The sequence below is a fragment of the Candoia aspera genome, chromosome 2, assembly GCF_035149785.1.
Source record: "Candoia aspera isolate rCanAsp1 chromosome 2, rCanAsp1.hap2, whole genome shotgun sequence".
NCBI lineage: Eukaryota > Metazoa > Chordata > Lepidosauria > Squamata > Boidae > Candoia > Candoia aspera.
In genome coordinates this window covers 132,866,101-132,881,505 of record NC_086154.1, presented here as the reverse complement: position 1 = coordinate 132,881,505, position 15,405 = coordinate 132,866,101, and the positions used below count along the sequence as shown (strand labels likewise).

Genomic DNA, 15,405 nt, shown 5'->3' with positions numbered 1-15,405 from the left:
GCATTACCTCGACAGCATCATCTTGCAAGATTTTGAACAGTTCAGTTGGGATGCCCTTGTCTCCTGCTGCCTTGTTATTAGCAATGCTTCTTAAGGCCCATTCAACCTCACTCTTCAGGATGCCTGGCTCTAGCTCACTGACCACACCGTCAAAGCTATCCCCAATATCGTTATCCTTCCTATACAGGTCTTCTGTGTATTCTTGCCACCTTTTCTTGATCTCTTCTTCTTCTGTTAGGTCCTTGCCATCTTTGTTTTTGATCATACCCGTTTTGGCCTGGAATTTACCTCCGATGTTTCTAATTTTCTGGAAGAGGTCTCTTGTCCTTCCTATTCTATTGTCTTCTTCCACTTCCACGCATTGCTTGTTTAAAAATAATTCATTATCTCTTCTGGCTAACCTCTGGAATTTTGCATTTAATTGGGCATATCTCCCCCTATCACTCTTGCCTTTTGCTTTCCTTCTTTCTTGGGCTACTTCTAGTGTCTCAGCAGACAGCCATTTTGCCTTCTTGGTTTTCTCTTTCTTTGGGATGTCTTTTGTTGCCGCCTCCTGAACAATGTTGCAAACTTCTGTCCAGAGTTCTTCCGGGACCCTATCTACTAAGTCCAGTCCCTTAAATGTATTCTTCACCTCCACTGCGTATCCCTTAGGAATATTAGTGAGCTCATATCTAGCTGATCTGTGGGTCGTCCCTAATCTCTTTAGTCTGATCCTAAATTGTGCAATAAGAAGTTCGTGATCGGAACTACAGTCAGCTCCAGGTCTTGTTTTTACCGACTGTATAGATGTCCGCCACCTTTGGCTGCAAAGGATGTAGTCAATCTGATTTCGGTGTTGTCCATCTGGTGAAGTCCATGTATAAAGCCATCTCTTAGGTTGTTGGAAGAGAGTGTTTGTTATGCAGAGTGAGTTGTCTTGGCAAAATTCTATCAGCCTATGTCCTGCTTCGTCTTGTTCTCCCAGGCCATGCTTACCTTTAATTCCAGGTGTCATTTGACTGCCCACCTTAGCATTCCAGTCTCCTGTGATGAAAATAACATCTCTTTTAGGCGTGTTGTCCAGTAGGTGCTGCAGATCCTCATAGAACTGCTCTACTTCAGCTTCTTCAGCATCTGTGGTTGGGGCGTATATTTGGATCACTGTGATGTTAGATGGCTTGCCCTGAATTTGAATTGAGATCATTCTATCGTTTTTTGGATTGTATCCAAGCACTGCTTTAGCCACTTTGCTATTAATTATGAAGGCTACTCCATTTCTTCTGTGGTCCTCTTGTCCACAGTAGTAGATCTGGTGGTCATTTGATGTGAAGTGGCCCATTCCAGTCCATTTCAGTTCACTGACGCCCAAAATGTCTATCTTTAATCTTGACATCTCACCAATAACCACATCCAATTTGCCCTGGCTCATAGATCTTACATTCCAGGTTCCAATGGTGTGTTGATCCTTAGAACATCGGATTCGCCGTTCACCACCAGCACCGTCGGCCGCTAGCCGTCCTTTCGGCTTTGAGCTAGCTGCGTCATCACGTCTGGGACTAGTTGAACTCATCCTCTGTTCCTCCCCGGTAGCATTTTGACCATCTTCCGACCTGGGGGTCTCATCTTCCAATGGTATACTGACATATCTCTGGTCGTACTGATCCATTTAGTTTTCACAGCAAGAATACTGGGGTGGGTTGCCATTACCTTCCCCAGGGATCGCATTTAGTCTGACCTCTCTGTCATGACCTTCCCGCCTTGGGTGGCTCTTCATGGTTTAGATCATGGCATCATTGAGGTGCTCAAGCTCCAGCACCACAACAAGGTAACGATCCTTTGCTGAAGGGCTGAACATTAAGCATGAGTAAATATGGAGGTAAAAAAGACAAGAGAATTGCTGGCAAGATTTAAAAACCACTTGGCAGATTGGTAGCACAGAATGTTAGAGTTGGAAGGGAACCTGGTGATATCTAATCCAACCCTTGCTCAGAGGAGGAATTTTGTAAAAAGCATCCTTGAGAGTTAAGGAAGTTTAATGAACGGGAGTCCATAACCTCCTGAGCTAAGTTCTTCCAGTGACAAATAATGCTATCGTTTGTATTCTTCTCCTCTGAGTTAGTAAAAATCGATTTCCCTGCAACAGCAACCTATTTTCCTGCCTGGAAGCAACAAAAATTACTCAGCCTCATCTTTCTTACAGGAAAGTCCTTCAGATATTTGGAAAGAGTTTCAAGAACTTTCCTAATCTTTTCTTCCTCACCAGGGCAAACATACTCCCAAGAAGAATCCCAACTCCACATTCCAGCCATCTCTTATCAGGGAAAATGGGGATTTGGAGCAAACTGTCTACAAATTCAGAGATGTAGAATAGAGGTGGACAACCCATGGTCCAAAGGTCACGTTTGGCTGTAAGTCCCATTTTTGCATCCCACAGTCACTGACTCAACTCACCATGTTCCTGAATTAATGATGAAGAGCAAAAAGTTGCTGACACAATTTAAGGCTTTTAAAAAAAAAAATCAAAATCTAATTATATAAACAGACAACCCAAGGAAAATAGCTGTGTTAATGTTCATATTTCAACTTTTCACTCCCCAAAAGGGGAAAAAATATCAGGATGAAAGCTTTGAGCAATGTCACTGCATCACCATGGTGCCCTCTACAGAAGCTTATAAAGAGGAGAAAAGAAGACATGGTCCCTAGCCAAAAGAATCAATTGCCCCATGGAGCAGAATGTTCTTGAGATGTTCCCTAACAGTAAGATCCAAGGCTGCTTGGAGTTTCAGTAACCAAAATAAAAAAACCTCTGAGTTCCTCTAGGAGATTTCATGATTTGATCATGCCTGGGGATAAGTAAATCTGGCCCTCAAATAATCCCACAGTAGCACCTTGATCCTCAAAACACAAATGTCCTGCAGCACTTTAAACACTAACCAATTTCCTATGCTATCAGATTTTGTGTATTATTGCTCATTTCATCAAGTTGTAATCTACAAAATGTGAGACTGCAACACATTCCTTAATCTTTTAGATGCCACAAGGTTTGCTGGTTTTACTGTGTTCCCTTCTGACAGTGGCCTTTTATTTCACAGATTTATCAGATGAGTTTAAAAATTGGCGTTTATTGGCAAGGCAGTGTGTTAGTGGCTGATCTCCATTGCCGACAAACGGTGACCTGAGGATGGGCATATAATATAGTCATATTGTAGTCACTTGGAATGATACTGCCACCTTGTGGTGAACTGGACAATCCATAACATGTCAACAATTTGAAACCATGATTGTTTACTTCCATTATACTTTGCTAATCTTTGATTTCCCCTCCCCACCATAATATTATATTTTAAACAAGATTTGTGATATACCAACCCCAAATGTCTGCAATTTGGGGTTTATGACAAAGACTTGCCCTAAGCTAAAAATCCTGGTTTGCAGGAACTTTCGTCCATGGCCTTTTCAGATCAAAATAGCATAGTAACACTCAAGCCTCATAAAATTAAAACAGAAGGTAACGTGGTAGCAAATGCATGTTCATGAATGGGGTGTTCTTCAATCCATTCCAAGAAATTGAAATTGGGTCCTGCGTCAGCTCTGAGCTAGTCAGAAGCATTTTGATGATAGCTGTAGATTAAGCAATTACATGGCTCACACCATGTTATTCATCTCTCTCTGTACCTACTGTGGACCATAGTATGAAGTTACTGCAGGATGGAACAGGGGAAGATAAAGAGCTAGATTATAGAACTTTAGGTTATTATTTATTCAATAGATGAATTCATAGTCATCTGAATTTAAGAAAATCGTGAGCCACCCTTCTGAAGAATTTCCAGGGCAAACCGTGGCATACAAATTAGGTACTTCAACACTGATACCACTTTGGTTTTTATGCGGTTATTTCTACATAGCACAGGCATGTGCTATACAGTATTATCTTGCTATCCAGTGAACCTGAAGCCAAATGGCTGGACAGACAAGAATGCTGAGCAGATACGAAGACAGTTGTATGATTGCCACCAAATTTGTGGACAGCCGTCTCCTTAAATGGATTTTGAGGAGGACTAGGCAAATTTGTGGCACACAGAAATGCTAATCACAGTGACTGTAGATGACTGCCAGGCTCAGACCACGCCCCTTGGCACTGGTTGTAAGCAGCGTTGGTGGGAGAGACTCAGGCCACTTGAGATCTTCCTAAAAGGCTCCAGAACAGAATGCTGGATTACACTGACCTCTGGGCCAATCCCACTGGCTCTTATTACATATATGTGGGGAATCATACAGATTTCATCCTGAAGATACAAGATTAACAAAATATGGCCCTGCCCGTATTATATTAGTAGAAATGGCTGAATGAATAACATTAATCCCATTCCATTGGTACAAAGAAAAGAGGAGAATCAGCCCATCTATGTATTTTTATGATCTATAATTTTCCAAGACAGGAACAAGTGAATTCAGTCAATTTCAGTCCTACCTGTCCCTTCAACTTTTTATTGGTGATATAAATTCTCACCCTTTTATTTATTCATCACATTTGTATCTGTTGCAATCAAAACCAACTCTCAGTAATGTATAGTCATTAAGCCATACAAAGCAAGACATACAAATCAAAACATCCCCAATAGGAACTAAAAAACAATAAAACCAAAAATAGTATCAACAAATCAAAACTATTAAGATTAATTAGTCCCGGAATCCTATCATTTACCATCAACCCTCCAGAATAGCTCTTTTCAAAAATTTCCAGAAAATTATTTCTAAGAATAGCTAAAGTTATAGCTCTAAAAACATTTAATGAAGTTAAGCCTATAGCTACACCTTAGCCTGGCATCTTGTAAAATTAATCATAACACTGTTAAAATGAGAAAGAAAAACAGACAGTAAGAAAGAATAGCTTCTTTATTTACAGTAGTTTCTGAACTGTTCCAGAAAATGCCCTCATTTTACCCAGAAGTAAGTTTCTGCTATCCCCTATGTGGGAAACAGATGCAGAAATGCAAATGAAAGCGCCTGTGGTCAATTAGAAGGAAGAGTTTTGGTTCCCAGATTAGCTTTACTTCTACAAAAATCCCTTTTCAAAATTATCCATCTTAAGCCCAGCTTAAATGTTTAATTGCTCTTTCCATTTTTTATTTTTATTTATTATTTATTATTCAAATTTAATAACCGCCCACAACTGGATGTTCAATTCAGGACTGTGATCAAACGTTTTTTAAAAGGGTTGTTTTGATAGTGTGAAATCTAATTTCAAAACCAAAGTGGTATTAATCAGTAAAGTAAGTCTCCTCAGAGACAACTCTTGGAACTTCATGGAGGCATGAAGTTTTTGGCAACCACATAGAAATGATTTGCCTATTGCTTTCTTCTAGGATGTTTTTTCATCTTCTCAGTCTAATCTACAACCCTGCTACTCCTTTGATATCTCCCATCAAAGTTCCAACCAAGCCTAACCCTGCTTAGCTTCTGAGACCTAATGAGGTCATAAAGATTCTATTCTTGATCATAGTCACCAGGCCTGGAAAACTCTAGAATGCCAATAAATAATTATTAAAGCAGAAAACAAGCATTTCCTCTCCCAAAGTTCCTATTCCATTTCAGGGGAGGGAAACTGCTACTGGTATTAATGGATACATTTACCTTGAAATGATACACAAATCAAAGATGGGATCTTAGATAGAGATCATAGCAGAATAGAGGAAACACAAACTGCTGTAATTTGCAGAATCTCTAGCTTGGTCCTGAGATGAAGGACATGGGCTATAATCTATGCAGCTTTCCCCAACAGCTGCCATCCAAAGTTGAATTTCCCCAATTAGCTCAGCCAATGACCACGGCTAGCTGGGAAAGATGGTAGTTATAGATCGACACATCTGGAGGTTAGATTGCAAGTCCTCATTGACTCTTAAATGAACTAAAGTTCACCTACTAGATTTGTTTGTGTTGAATGGGTCTTGTGAACTGGTTCAGCTTGGTCTGGGAGCCATTTAGCACATCCTCATTTAATGGGACTTTATTCTCCTTTAACAGAGTCAGCATCAAAGCCGGGGTTGAACCAGCTTTCCATGATTACTCAAGTCTTAATACGTAAACTCAGAATAATTTGGAGCATTCCCTAAGTTACTGCTGTGACTTACAAAAATACACTGTTCCCCTTGATGTCTGAACAACTGAAAATCACTGCAACAGGGGCAATGACCTTCCAAAAGCTTAGTTGGTATTTACAGACTTCCATTTTTAAATCAATTGTTTACTTTATTGGATATTCCTGACATGAATAAAAGGTCTTATGCTCTGGCAAAGCATTATGGTTGCCAATCACGCTGTTGCAGATTCAGATGAAGTTCATTCCTCTGACGCTGTGGGTATATAAAAGGGGTCAACCCAAACCTTGATGTAAGATTATCTAATAAAGCCTGGACTTGTTTGGGTGACTTGTCCACCTGCAGGTCCAACTCCACTGAATTAAAACCAGGATATATAAATTAATGCTATTCTGATTATGGTTAACAAGAGAGATGATGATGAAACAACATAGGATGACTGTGAATTAACAGGCCAGAAAGCAAACAAAAGGCCGGACTGTAAAGTAGCATTGGAAGCACCGACATTTCATAGAGTCTATCTACCCTTGATCACAATTTACATACAGAAAAGATTAAAAAGCCATGAAACTTCCATGACAGTTACGAGTCCAGCTCTGGGTTATTTCAGGAGCAATGCCCAGCCAGAGTAGAGCACAGGTGCCTCCTGCGAGCAATGCTAACACTGACAGATGTAGAAAGGATCTTGAAACATTTCACAGGTTGCTTCCCACCATTCTTTTTATGCAAGAACGGCCTGCTCCCAAGTACCCAGTGGCTGCTGCACCATCTTTGTTCGGTGAGTGCACACACACAGGTCTCTGAAAGGAAGTGTGCCACTCTTCGGCCTGCACTAAACTGCCTCACGTACTCTCTTGTACCTGCTTGTTAACAATTTGGCCTGAGATCCAAGAGGTTTGTTGGTAAACTGGGGGCAGAGACACCCAAAAGAAATCCCCTGAACCCTGAAACGCATGTTGGATATGCATTAATTACATCACCTTCCTGTCTTATACACCTATGCTATCTTTCAGTCCTATCATGTCCACATTCCAGGGAACAGGCTGGGATGGTCCTCTTCTCAAGGGACATCGGACGTGATACGGTTACGTGGGTCAGAGAGACAGCACGCTTGAGAACACTGCAGCACCTGCCAGAGAAAGACGGCACAAGCCTGTGAATTATGGAGAAACAACAATGAGCGAGCCTACACCTAAGAGAGGATTTAAAGTTACACCCCAGGATCAGAAAGCAGAATATGGACAAAGGGAGGCCAAGCCCAAAGCCAGCAGGGTCCACTGGAGGACAGCAAAAAGCTTAAGGTAGAGATGCACAACTTCCCTTGCATGTTGAGGCCATGTTTCATACTCCCAAAGCAGGCAGAATCGTTCTCTTTTGGAGGGGGGGGTAGGAGTTTCACAGGGGTGAAACATCTGCAAGGGGAAGGGCACCTATCTTGCCCCTTAAAACCTCTCAAATTGCAGGAGGCAGACAACATGCAGCCCCCAGGTCATACTTTTTTTACACCCCTTAAAAATTAAGGGATTCACAACCGCATCTTCCACTTAGCCAGGAAGCCCTTTAAGGAAACAATATGCCTTCAAGTTTTTGTCACAAAGCAATCCCTCTGTAAGACTTTAATTTCCAGCATTTCTGAAGCAAATTCTGCTCTGCAGGTGAAAGGCAAAGAATTAGAGGCTTGGTCTTTCTATGCTGAAGGCATAAACGTGATCACTATCCATTTATCTAACAGTTCTGTGTGAAGGTACAAACATTTACAGGCACAAAGATAGATATGAGGGCATACGTTGGCAGCCATCACACTTGCAACACAGATGGTAGGGAGGCGTGCCAAAATGCACCCTCCTGCCTGTGGTCACAAGCATCTGTAAACACAGTAGAGTATTTACATAGAATCACTGAAAAGAATCAGCTCAAGTCTCTGCATAGTGCAGGAATCTCCTAAAGCACGCCTTACAGGGAACCCTCTAGCCATCCTGGTCTAGGGAGACTGCCCCACTGATTAACAACGCTCACCATCAGGTATTTCCTCCTAATATTCAGCCTAAATCTCCTTTCCTTGAATTTCAGTCTGTTGGTCCTTGTTCCAATCCAAACTTCAACAAAGAGCAGGTTTGCACCCTTCTGCACATGGCAGCCTTTTAGCTGTCCACAGGTCTATCATCTCTCTTGCTAAGTCTCTTCTTCGATCATCAAAAGATGGCCAGCTCCTTCTGTTCTTCTACATGGGACTTGGTTTTCAGGTCCCTTATTATTCTGGTGGCCTTCCTCTGAACCCACTGCAGTTTCTCCATAAACTTTTATTTCCCATGATCTGGACATGTTTCCATTAATCCAGGCCACGACTGCATTGGCCTTTTAAGGTGCTGCATCATGCTGCTTGCTCATGTTCAGCTGACACTTTCTCCCAATGCGCTTCTGGCAAACCTGATCTCCCCAGTCCTGTATCAAGGAATTTGATTTTTCCTGCCAAGATACAGAGCCTTCCATTTATCACAGCTGAATCTCCAATGGTCACACAATGCTAACACACAACAGGCCAAGAAATGGAAACTTACTCTTGGGGCTGCTCTGACCATCCGGTTCAGGGACCTTCCAGTCCATTTTCCTCCCTTTTTCGTAGAGGCCCTTCAGCACCTTGCGGAACTCCTCAGGCTCCAAGCCTCCGTTGCTCAGTTCCATGTACTTCCTGTACAGCTGGAGGGCTGTTCGGGCATCTTCAATGCTGTCATGGGTCTCCCCTTGAATCTTCAGGTCTAGACAAAAGAAAAGAGAGAAAAGCCCAAAACACAGCAAATGTTTTCTTACTTCCTTTGTTCCAAGAGGAAATCTCTCTACGCTAAGGTTAGCAGCAAAACTTCTTCTTGTCAGTGTTGAAAATAAACTCAACTTTCAGACTTCAGTATTAATCTTATCTGGAAGATCTTTCCTAATCCAGAGCTGCTCTCTACATCCAAATTCTCAATTACGATGCAGGGTTTGAGACACTGTAAATCTCAAGAGGACCATCAGCCCCACTAGGTAGACTGGACCAGGAAATCAACTCCACAGAAGACTTAAAATTACTTTTATTGAGATTCGCTATAACCACAAAACCTTGCAAGTCTGATCATGCTGCACCTCCTCCTCCTCCTTATAGCTCAGTGAATTATAGATGTGTCTGCCTGAGCAGCTTCCAAATTCTATCTCACTGATCTGGCCTTAAAAACCGTTTCAGCCCCTTTTGCTTGGGTAACAGTTCCTGCATATTTTCATCAAGATCATCTTCCTTACTCTCTACATGCCAGAGGATTGTACCTGAGGGACTCTTTAGCAACTATATTATTCTTTCATGCAGGGGCAGCTTGGCTGACTGGAAGAGGGGCTCTCCACAGGATTATTGTACTGACCCAAGAAATACCAGGCAAGGAAACGCAGGGAGATCATCCTCTTCCTGGGCATGTGGAACAGATACACCGTGTCAATTACTTGATCTCTGGGAATCTGTAAGAGACAGGTATAGCCCTGTCAGCACACAAGCACACAACCACCCACTGAAGAGACCTCAGAGTCTACGAGACCTTCTAGCCTTAGATCAGAGCCAGACTTGGGCTAAGGGCCACATGCTCCAAAGGAGACAAGGAGGCAAGACAAGCAATTGCATCTGGTACTTAATGTAAGTAAAATCAAATGAACTGAATACCTTTGATTACTCCTTATGTATTTAGTAATTTTTGCTTTCCATCATGTTAAAAATACAGCCTGATGGCCATTTCTGGGCTGCTCAGGGGCCTGACCCGAAACGTTCAGGCACTGTGTGCTGTCGTTTAGATAATACATTTTATGTTGAAATGTGTGTTGCTTTCCAGATGTAACAGTTAATTAACTTGAGAAAATGATACTTATGTGTTAGCATCAGATCACTTTTAGGGGTTAAGAGTCTAAGCCCAATTTGTGGAATGATCAGTAGCCTAAAATGCTAATTGCAGAGTCTGGCTCTCTCCCCCCACCTTCCTCACAGCACTCTCAGTAACTTCCACCATCAGGTTTTCCCCCCAAATACTGAAAGGGCAGCTGGCTGGTGCTGCAACAGTCTTTTTCTCTTAGGGGACACTGCCACCATTTTTTTGGGATGAGAGGGAATCCCTCCTCCAAGGGTAAAACAGGGAGTATCTTTGTCTGTTACCGGCTAGCATCAGGCTTGTTACAAGTGGGCAGATCTGATGGCTGGGGCCTATTGGCTGTGCTTTTCAAGTGGATTGTCCCTCAGTCAGCAGTTTTGGCAACATGTCTAAAGTAAAGTTCTATTAGGAGACATATCTAGGACCTAGACAACAAGAATAACCCAAGATAACAGTTAATGCGACTCTCTGAGAATTAACGGTCGCCGCTGGCTTCAGTAACAGCAATCTATAAGCAGGTAGAACAAAGTCTAAACCATAATACCAGGGCACGTGCTTGGTTTATGCAAGATACTAACCAGGCCTCAGCTCTCACCCTTGGCTCTTGGGAACTCAAGAGCACAATGCGTTCAGACACCCCCCACTTCTCTGGGGTTGCACGTGCAGAGGAAGAGCCAAAATGGGGGAAAGCTAAGAAGCTTCAAAGATAGGCTGTGAAAATGAGTTGTGTCTGCAAACAACTAAAGATAACACAAAAAACCCTGACGTTGCTGAAACCATCATATTGTTCATCCACAATATAACCCTGTTCAAATTGGTTATGCCAATTTACCACCATGACCTTAAGCCAAACTGCAACTCTGTAAAATATCCCAGAGCCTGGCTCTATTGTGTGTGGCCTTCTGTCTCTCACACACACACATTTCATTGCAACCCTTTCACACCTAAGGGCTGCACTGATCTGAGGCTGAGCCCCACCTGGTGTGTCCCCACAGCACTGCTGGGCCTGAGAAGCTGAACTCATTAACTACTGGGTCAGCTCCTCCTCTACAGGAAATGCTGTCCAAAGTTTTGCCCCTGGAAGTGTGGAGAACACCATTTCCTTCCAGTGGATTGTGGCCCGGGTTGTGGGATTTCCAACCTGCTGCTCCCACCCAGCAAGCAAGGCCCTGTGGCACCTTGACACTGTTTCCCCAGTGGGGACACAAGGGAAGCAGCTGGAAACTGGGACCGTGAACCGCCTCCTCCCTATCATTTCTACCCACCCCATTAGATCCAGTGCAACAGGCATGCTGTGGGTCCTATCAATTAAGGAATGCCATTTTTTGGGGCCCAGGAAGTGACTCTTTCCTGCTATGGGGCCTGTCCTTTGGAACAGCAGCTTGTTGGTTAGAGCCTGTGAGTGGTTACGTTGTTGTTTCACTGGTTTTTATATTGGCTGCCACTGATGTATTTTGTTGTTGTTTTTATTGTTCAACTGTTGTTAGCCACCCAGAGTTGCCATGGTGGGATGGGTGGCCATATAAATTAAATACATAATTCCAGAGGCAAGACAGGTGGCTATGTGGAAATGCCTACTGAATCACAGAATTGGAAAAACCATTTCGGCCAGGGAATCTAAATTAAGGCATTAAGTCATTCACACACATCACTCATGTTCAGTTACATCTTTGTTGCTGTACCTTCTTCACATATGCCCTGTTCTTACTCAGTGTAAGAAGTTAACCTGTGAAAGAGAGAGATCTATCAGGATTTTATTAAGGAGATAGTCACCATGATATTGATGACCCGGAAGTCTTTTTGCAATCCATGGCCTACAAACTTGACTCCAACATCTATAAGGAAGCGTAGCTTTAGATAGGTAGATTTGAGGGTTGTGAGATGTTTGGATGAAATTTTGGCATCCAGATCTCCTGGCTTTATCCCTGAGTACTGAGTAAGATAATCCACAACCTACAAGAACAAAGAAAGTAGGATCATTATGTACTGAGGGTCTTCCTGCCCCTTCTCATCAACTTCAGTTGGATGGAGTTCCAGGCTTTCCTTCCTCAGCCACTGAGTGGATCTGCCTCTCATTTAAAAACATACAGTACATTAGCTGATTGGAAGAAGGAAGACAAATCCTATTAACAAGCTAGAAAACTAATAAATCATGAACACAAAGCAAAACACCTGCAATGCAAAGTAACAGGCTTCATCTCAACCCTGGCAAGACTGACTTTGGGTGTTAGGGCTCCCTGGTTCTTGCGACTTTCCATTTCTTGTTCTGGATGGGGTTGCACTACCCCAAAAAGAACCTGTGCGCAATTTGGGGGTCCTTCTCACAGCTCATGTTCAAGGAACAGGTAGCAGACATGCCCGAAGGGTCTTTGCACATCTGTTGTGTGCCAGTTGTGCCCATTCCTGGACTGGGAGGCCCTGCTCATGGTCTCTCACACCTTGGTCACCTCTCACATGGATTACTACAATGTGCTCTACATGGGGCTGACCTTAAAGAGTGTTTGGAAGCTCCAGCTGGTGCAAAGTACAGCTGTGCGGGCAGTTATGTGGGCCCCTTGATCTGTGCACGTTACACCTCTGCTCTGTGGGCTGTGCTGGTTGCCAGTCTGCTTCCAGGTGCAGTTCAAGGTGTTGCTGATGACCTATCATGGCATGGGTCCATGCCATGATAGCATGGGGCTGGGGTATTTGAGGGACTGCCACTCTCTCATCAGGTCCGGCAGGCGGTGCATGCTCTGGGTCCCATCGGCCAGAGAGTGTTATCTGGCGGGGTCCAGGAAAAGAGCCTTTTCTGCCCTGGTTCCTGCCCTGTGGAACATCTTTCCCCCAGAGATCAGACTGGCCCTGACCCTGTTGGCTTTTGGCAAGGTCTTAAAAACATGGAATGTGGTAGAACTGGTGCAGTGGCTATATTGACTGTTATGGAGATGATTAGCTCAGCTATGAAATTTGTTTTATGATTTTGTATGGTTCTATATTGTTTTTATTGCTTTTGTTTGTTGCATTGGTTTGCTGTTTTCAATACTGTTTTTAATTGTTTGTGAGCTGCTCAGAGTCTTGTGTGGAGATGGGTGGTTACATACATTTGATAAATAAATGCATTGTATTCAGCCTAGGGAGGCCAGATCAGATAGACTGGACAACTATGCTGACTCCTGGGGCAACACATGTTGTGATGGTTCTGCCCCTATCTGAGCTTGAAAGAAGCTGGAGGAAGCTACCCTGTATAGAAAAACTTGGAACAGGCTTCCTCTGGAGTACCCAGGGGTTCTACCCTCCTGCACAGTTTGTGCCAGCTCCTGGTTAGCATCCAATCCTGGAGTTACTGCTGAGAACAATCCCCAAACATGTCAACCCTCAGCAAGCAGGAAAGAAGCCCTGAAAAAAGCCCCAACAGAAAGGAAGGCTTTGTAGATCTGAAGAACCTTAAGGCAATCTGTTTATTCAGTGAAGAAAAGACATAAACTGGAGGGAAAAGAAAGACCCTTTTTTAGAAGTGGCCAGGCAGAGTCATCTATGGTGGGAAGTACTCCTCCTCTGTATAAGAGGGCTGTGTGAGGGTGACTACCGAGTAGATGATAAGCAAGACATTCCACACACCACTCGAGATGCATGAAAACGCTGTTCTCCTGGTGAGCTCAGGGACTAAATTAATCTTTTCCAAAAGACACTTCCTGTACTTTGTGGTTTACGTGAGCCCCACCCACTCAAGCTGTCCCACTCCCCAGAGGAGGACCACCACAGCCATGGTCAGCGATGGATGCAGGTCCACGTTCTCACTCAGAGCTGTGGTGGTTCCAGAGAAGTTCCTGTCTCCCAAATTCAGTTCCTGAAAAGGGATTTTTATGGCCTCACATGTGGTAACTCCAGCTCTGCCTCCTGCAATGAAGTGGACTGAGGGCCAGCTTATGTAAACCCTTCTCAGAATGGAACCCCAGCAGACCCTTGGCAAAGCTTTTCTAGAGGGAAGCTGCATACCTGTTCTTGTGTGGAAATGTAATCGTCAATGAAAGGAACGCCCTCATTGGGACCCTGCCCCCGGACGCAAGTGATCCTGGCCACTGACATCTGGCTGGGCTTGATAGTGGATTTGGTCCCGTCGCTGCGAAGCTCAGCCTCCTCCTATTGCAAATGTTTAAAGGGTGAATAGATACTGCCTGGGATCAAACAGGCCATTTCCAAAAGGCAGTATCCTAGATCCAGAAACCTTGCTTATCTCTCATCCTAATGTGATACCTACCTCATTGAGGGTGACAAACTCAGCGTCCAATCCCACCAGGTCTCCAGCCTGTGGCATTTCGTTCAGCATGAGGGGGATGAAAGTGGCATGACATTTGCGCTGTTTGCGAGCGAGAGAGGCCTCAGCAAGCAACACACTGGCTTCAATGGGGTTCTTAACTTGAAAAAGAAAATGAAATTTGATCAGCTGATTCACCCAGAGATTACACTCTTATTACAGAAGAACAAAACAGAACAGGGAAATCCCATCTTGGTCAGGGGATGCCCCAAAGAGAAAACCTCAAGAGCAAAACTTTTCTTTATACAAATGATACCTATTTTCTAAGAACAAGTTGATCACTCAAACCTAAAGGGCCTAAAACTATTAAGAGACTCTCTGATATCATAGGACTGACTTATCTAGAAGATCTATAGAACTGAGTAACAGGGTTTAAAATAAGGATTTTTTTGAGTAAGACATATCCATAACAAGGGTGACTCAACCCGGAAGCTAATCAGATCAGGTCACGCAGTACTTGAAACATGCCAAATAGATTTCTGGTGGTATATAAAGTGAGGTTTCAGGCATCCAGCAATGTCCATCCATTCACACTCAAATAATTCAAAATACATGAAAGTTAAGACAGAGACCACCACTGCAGCCACTTCTTGAGAACTGGCGAGCAGCCTTGCAGTAAAGATCTGGACATGCTGGTTTATGTGGAAAAACAGCTGCATAGCTACTTCAGCATTTGCCTGAACACCCTCCAATATCTCACCAACTTCCATTTCACAGCATGGCAAAAGAGTTGTGCATTTTGGGCAGCAATGTTTTTTATCCCTGACATGAACTCTGTTTTCCATGCTGATGGCACTTTTCATCTTATGATGATCACTCAATTTGTTTCACTTCCTCTTGAGCATATCACACTTCCTTGCAAAACGTATTTACTTTGTTCTCTCAATCTTTGTGGCATATCTTATGACCATCTCCAAAAATTCCATCCTCACACTCATTGTGAAGGAGGGCAGGGCTATTCCTCCTCACAGCAGTACAACATATTACATGGTGCTTCTCACTGGAATTTCCATCTGGGTATGGTTTGTTTTTTTTTTGCTGTTCAATCATGCCCAATTCTTTGCGACTGCCTGGACTAGTCCCTGCAGTTTTCTTGGCAAGATTTCAGAAGTAGTTTGCCCTTGCCTGCTTCCGAGGGCTGAGAGAG

The 15,405-nt window shown here is 43.4% G+C and overlaps 1 protein-coding gene across 1 annotated transcript in view; it reads right to left on the bottom strand.

Moving 5' to 3' along the window:
* Window positions 1-5,150: 5,150 nt before the first annotated feature.
* PAN2 (poly(A) specific ribonuclease subunit PAN2) overlaps window positions 5,151-15,405 on the bottom strand; it is a 31,294-nt gene continuing 21,039 nt past the window's right edge. Inside the window, exons 21-26 of the mRNA XM_063293692.1 lie at window positions 14,202-14,359; window positions 13,940-14,083; window positions 11,735-11,914; window positions 9,470-9,563; window positions 8,639-8,836; window positions 5,151-7,209 (exon numbers count right to left, since the gene is read on the bottom strand). Coding sequence (XP_063149762.1) covers window positions 7,175-7,209; window positions 8,639-8,836; window positions 9,470-9,563; window positions 11,735-11,914; window positions 13,940-14,083; window positions 14,202-14,359 — 809 coding nt within the window. The 3' untranslated portion in view covers window positions 5,151-7,174. The remainder of the gene's footprint in view (window positions 7,210-8,638; window positions 8,837-9,469; window positions 9,564-11,734; window positions 11,915-13,939; window positions 14,084-14,201; window positions 14,360-15,405) is intronic.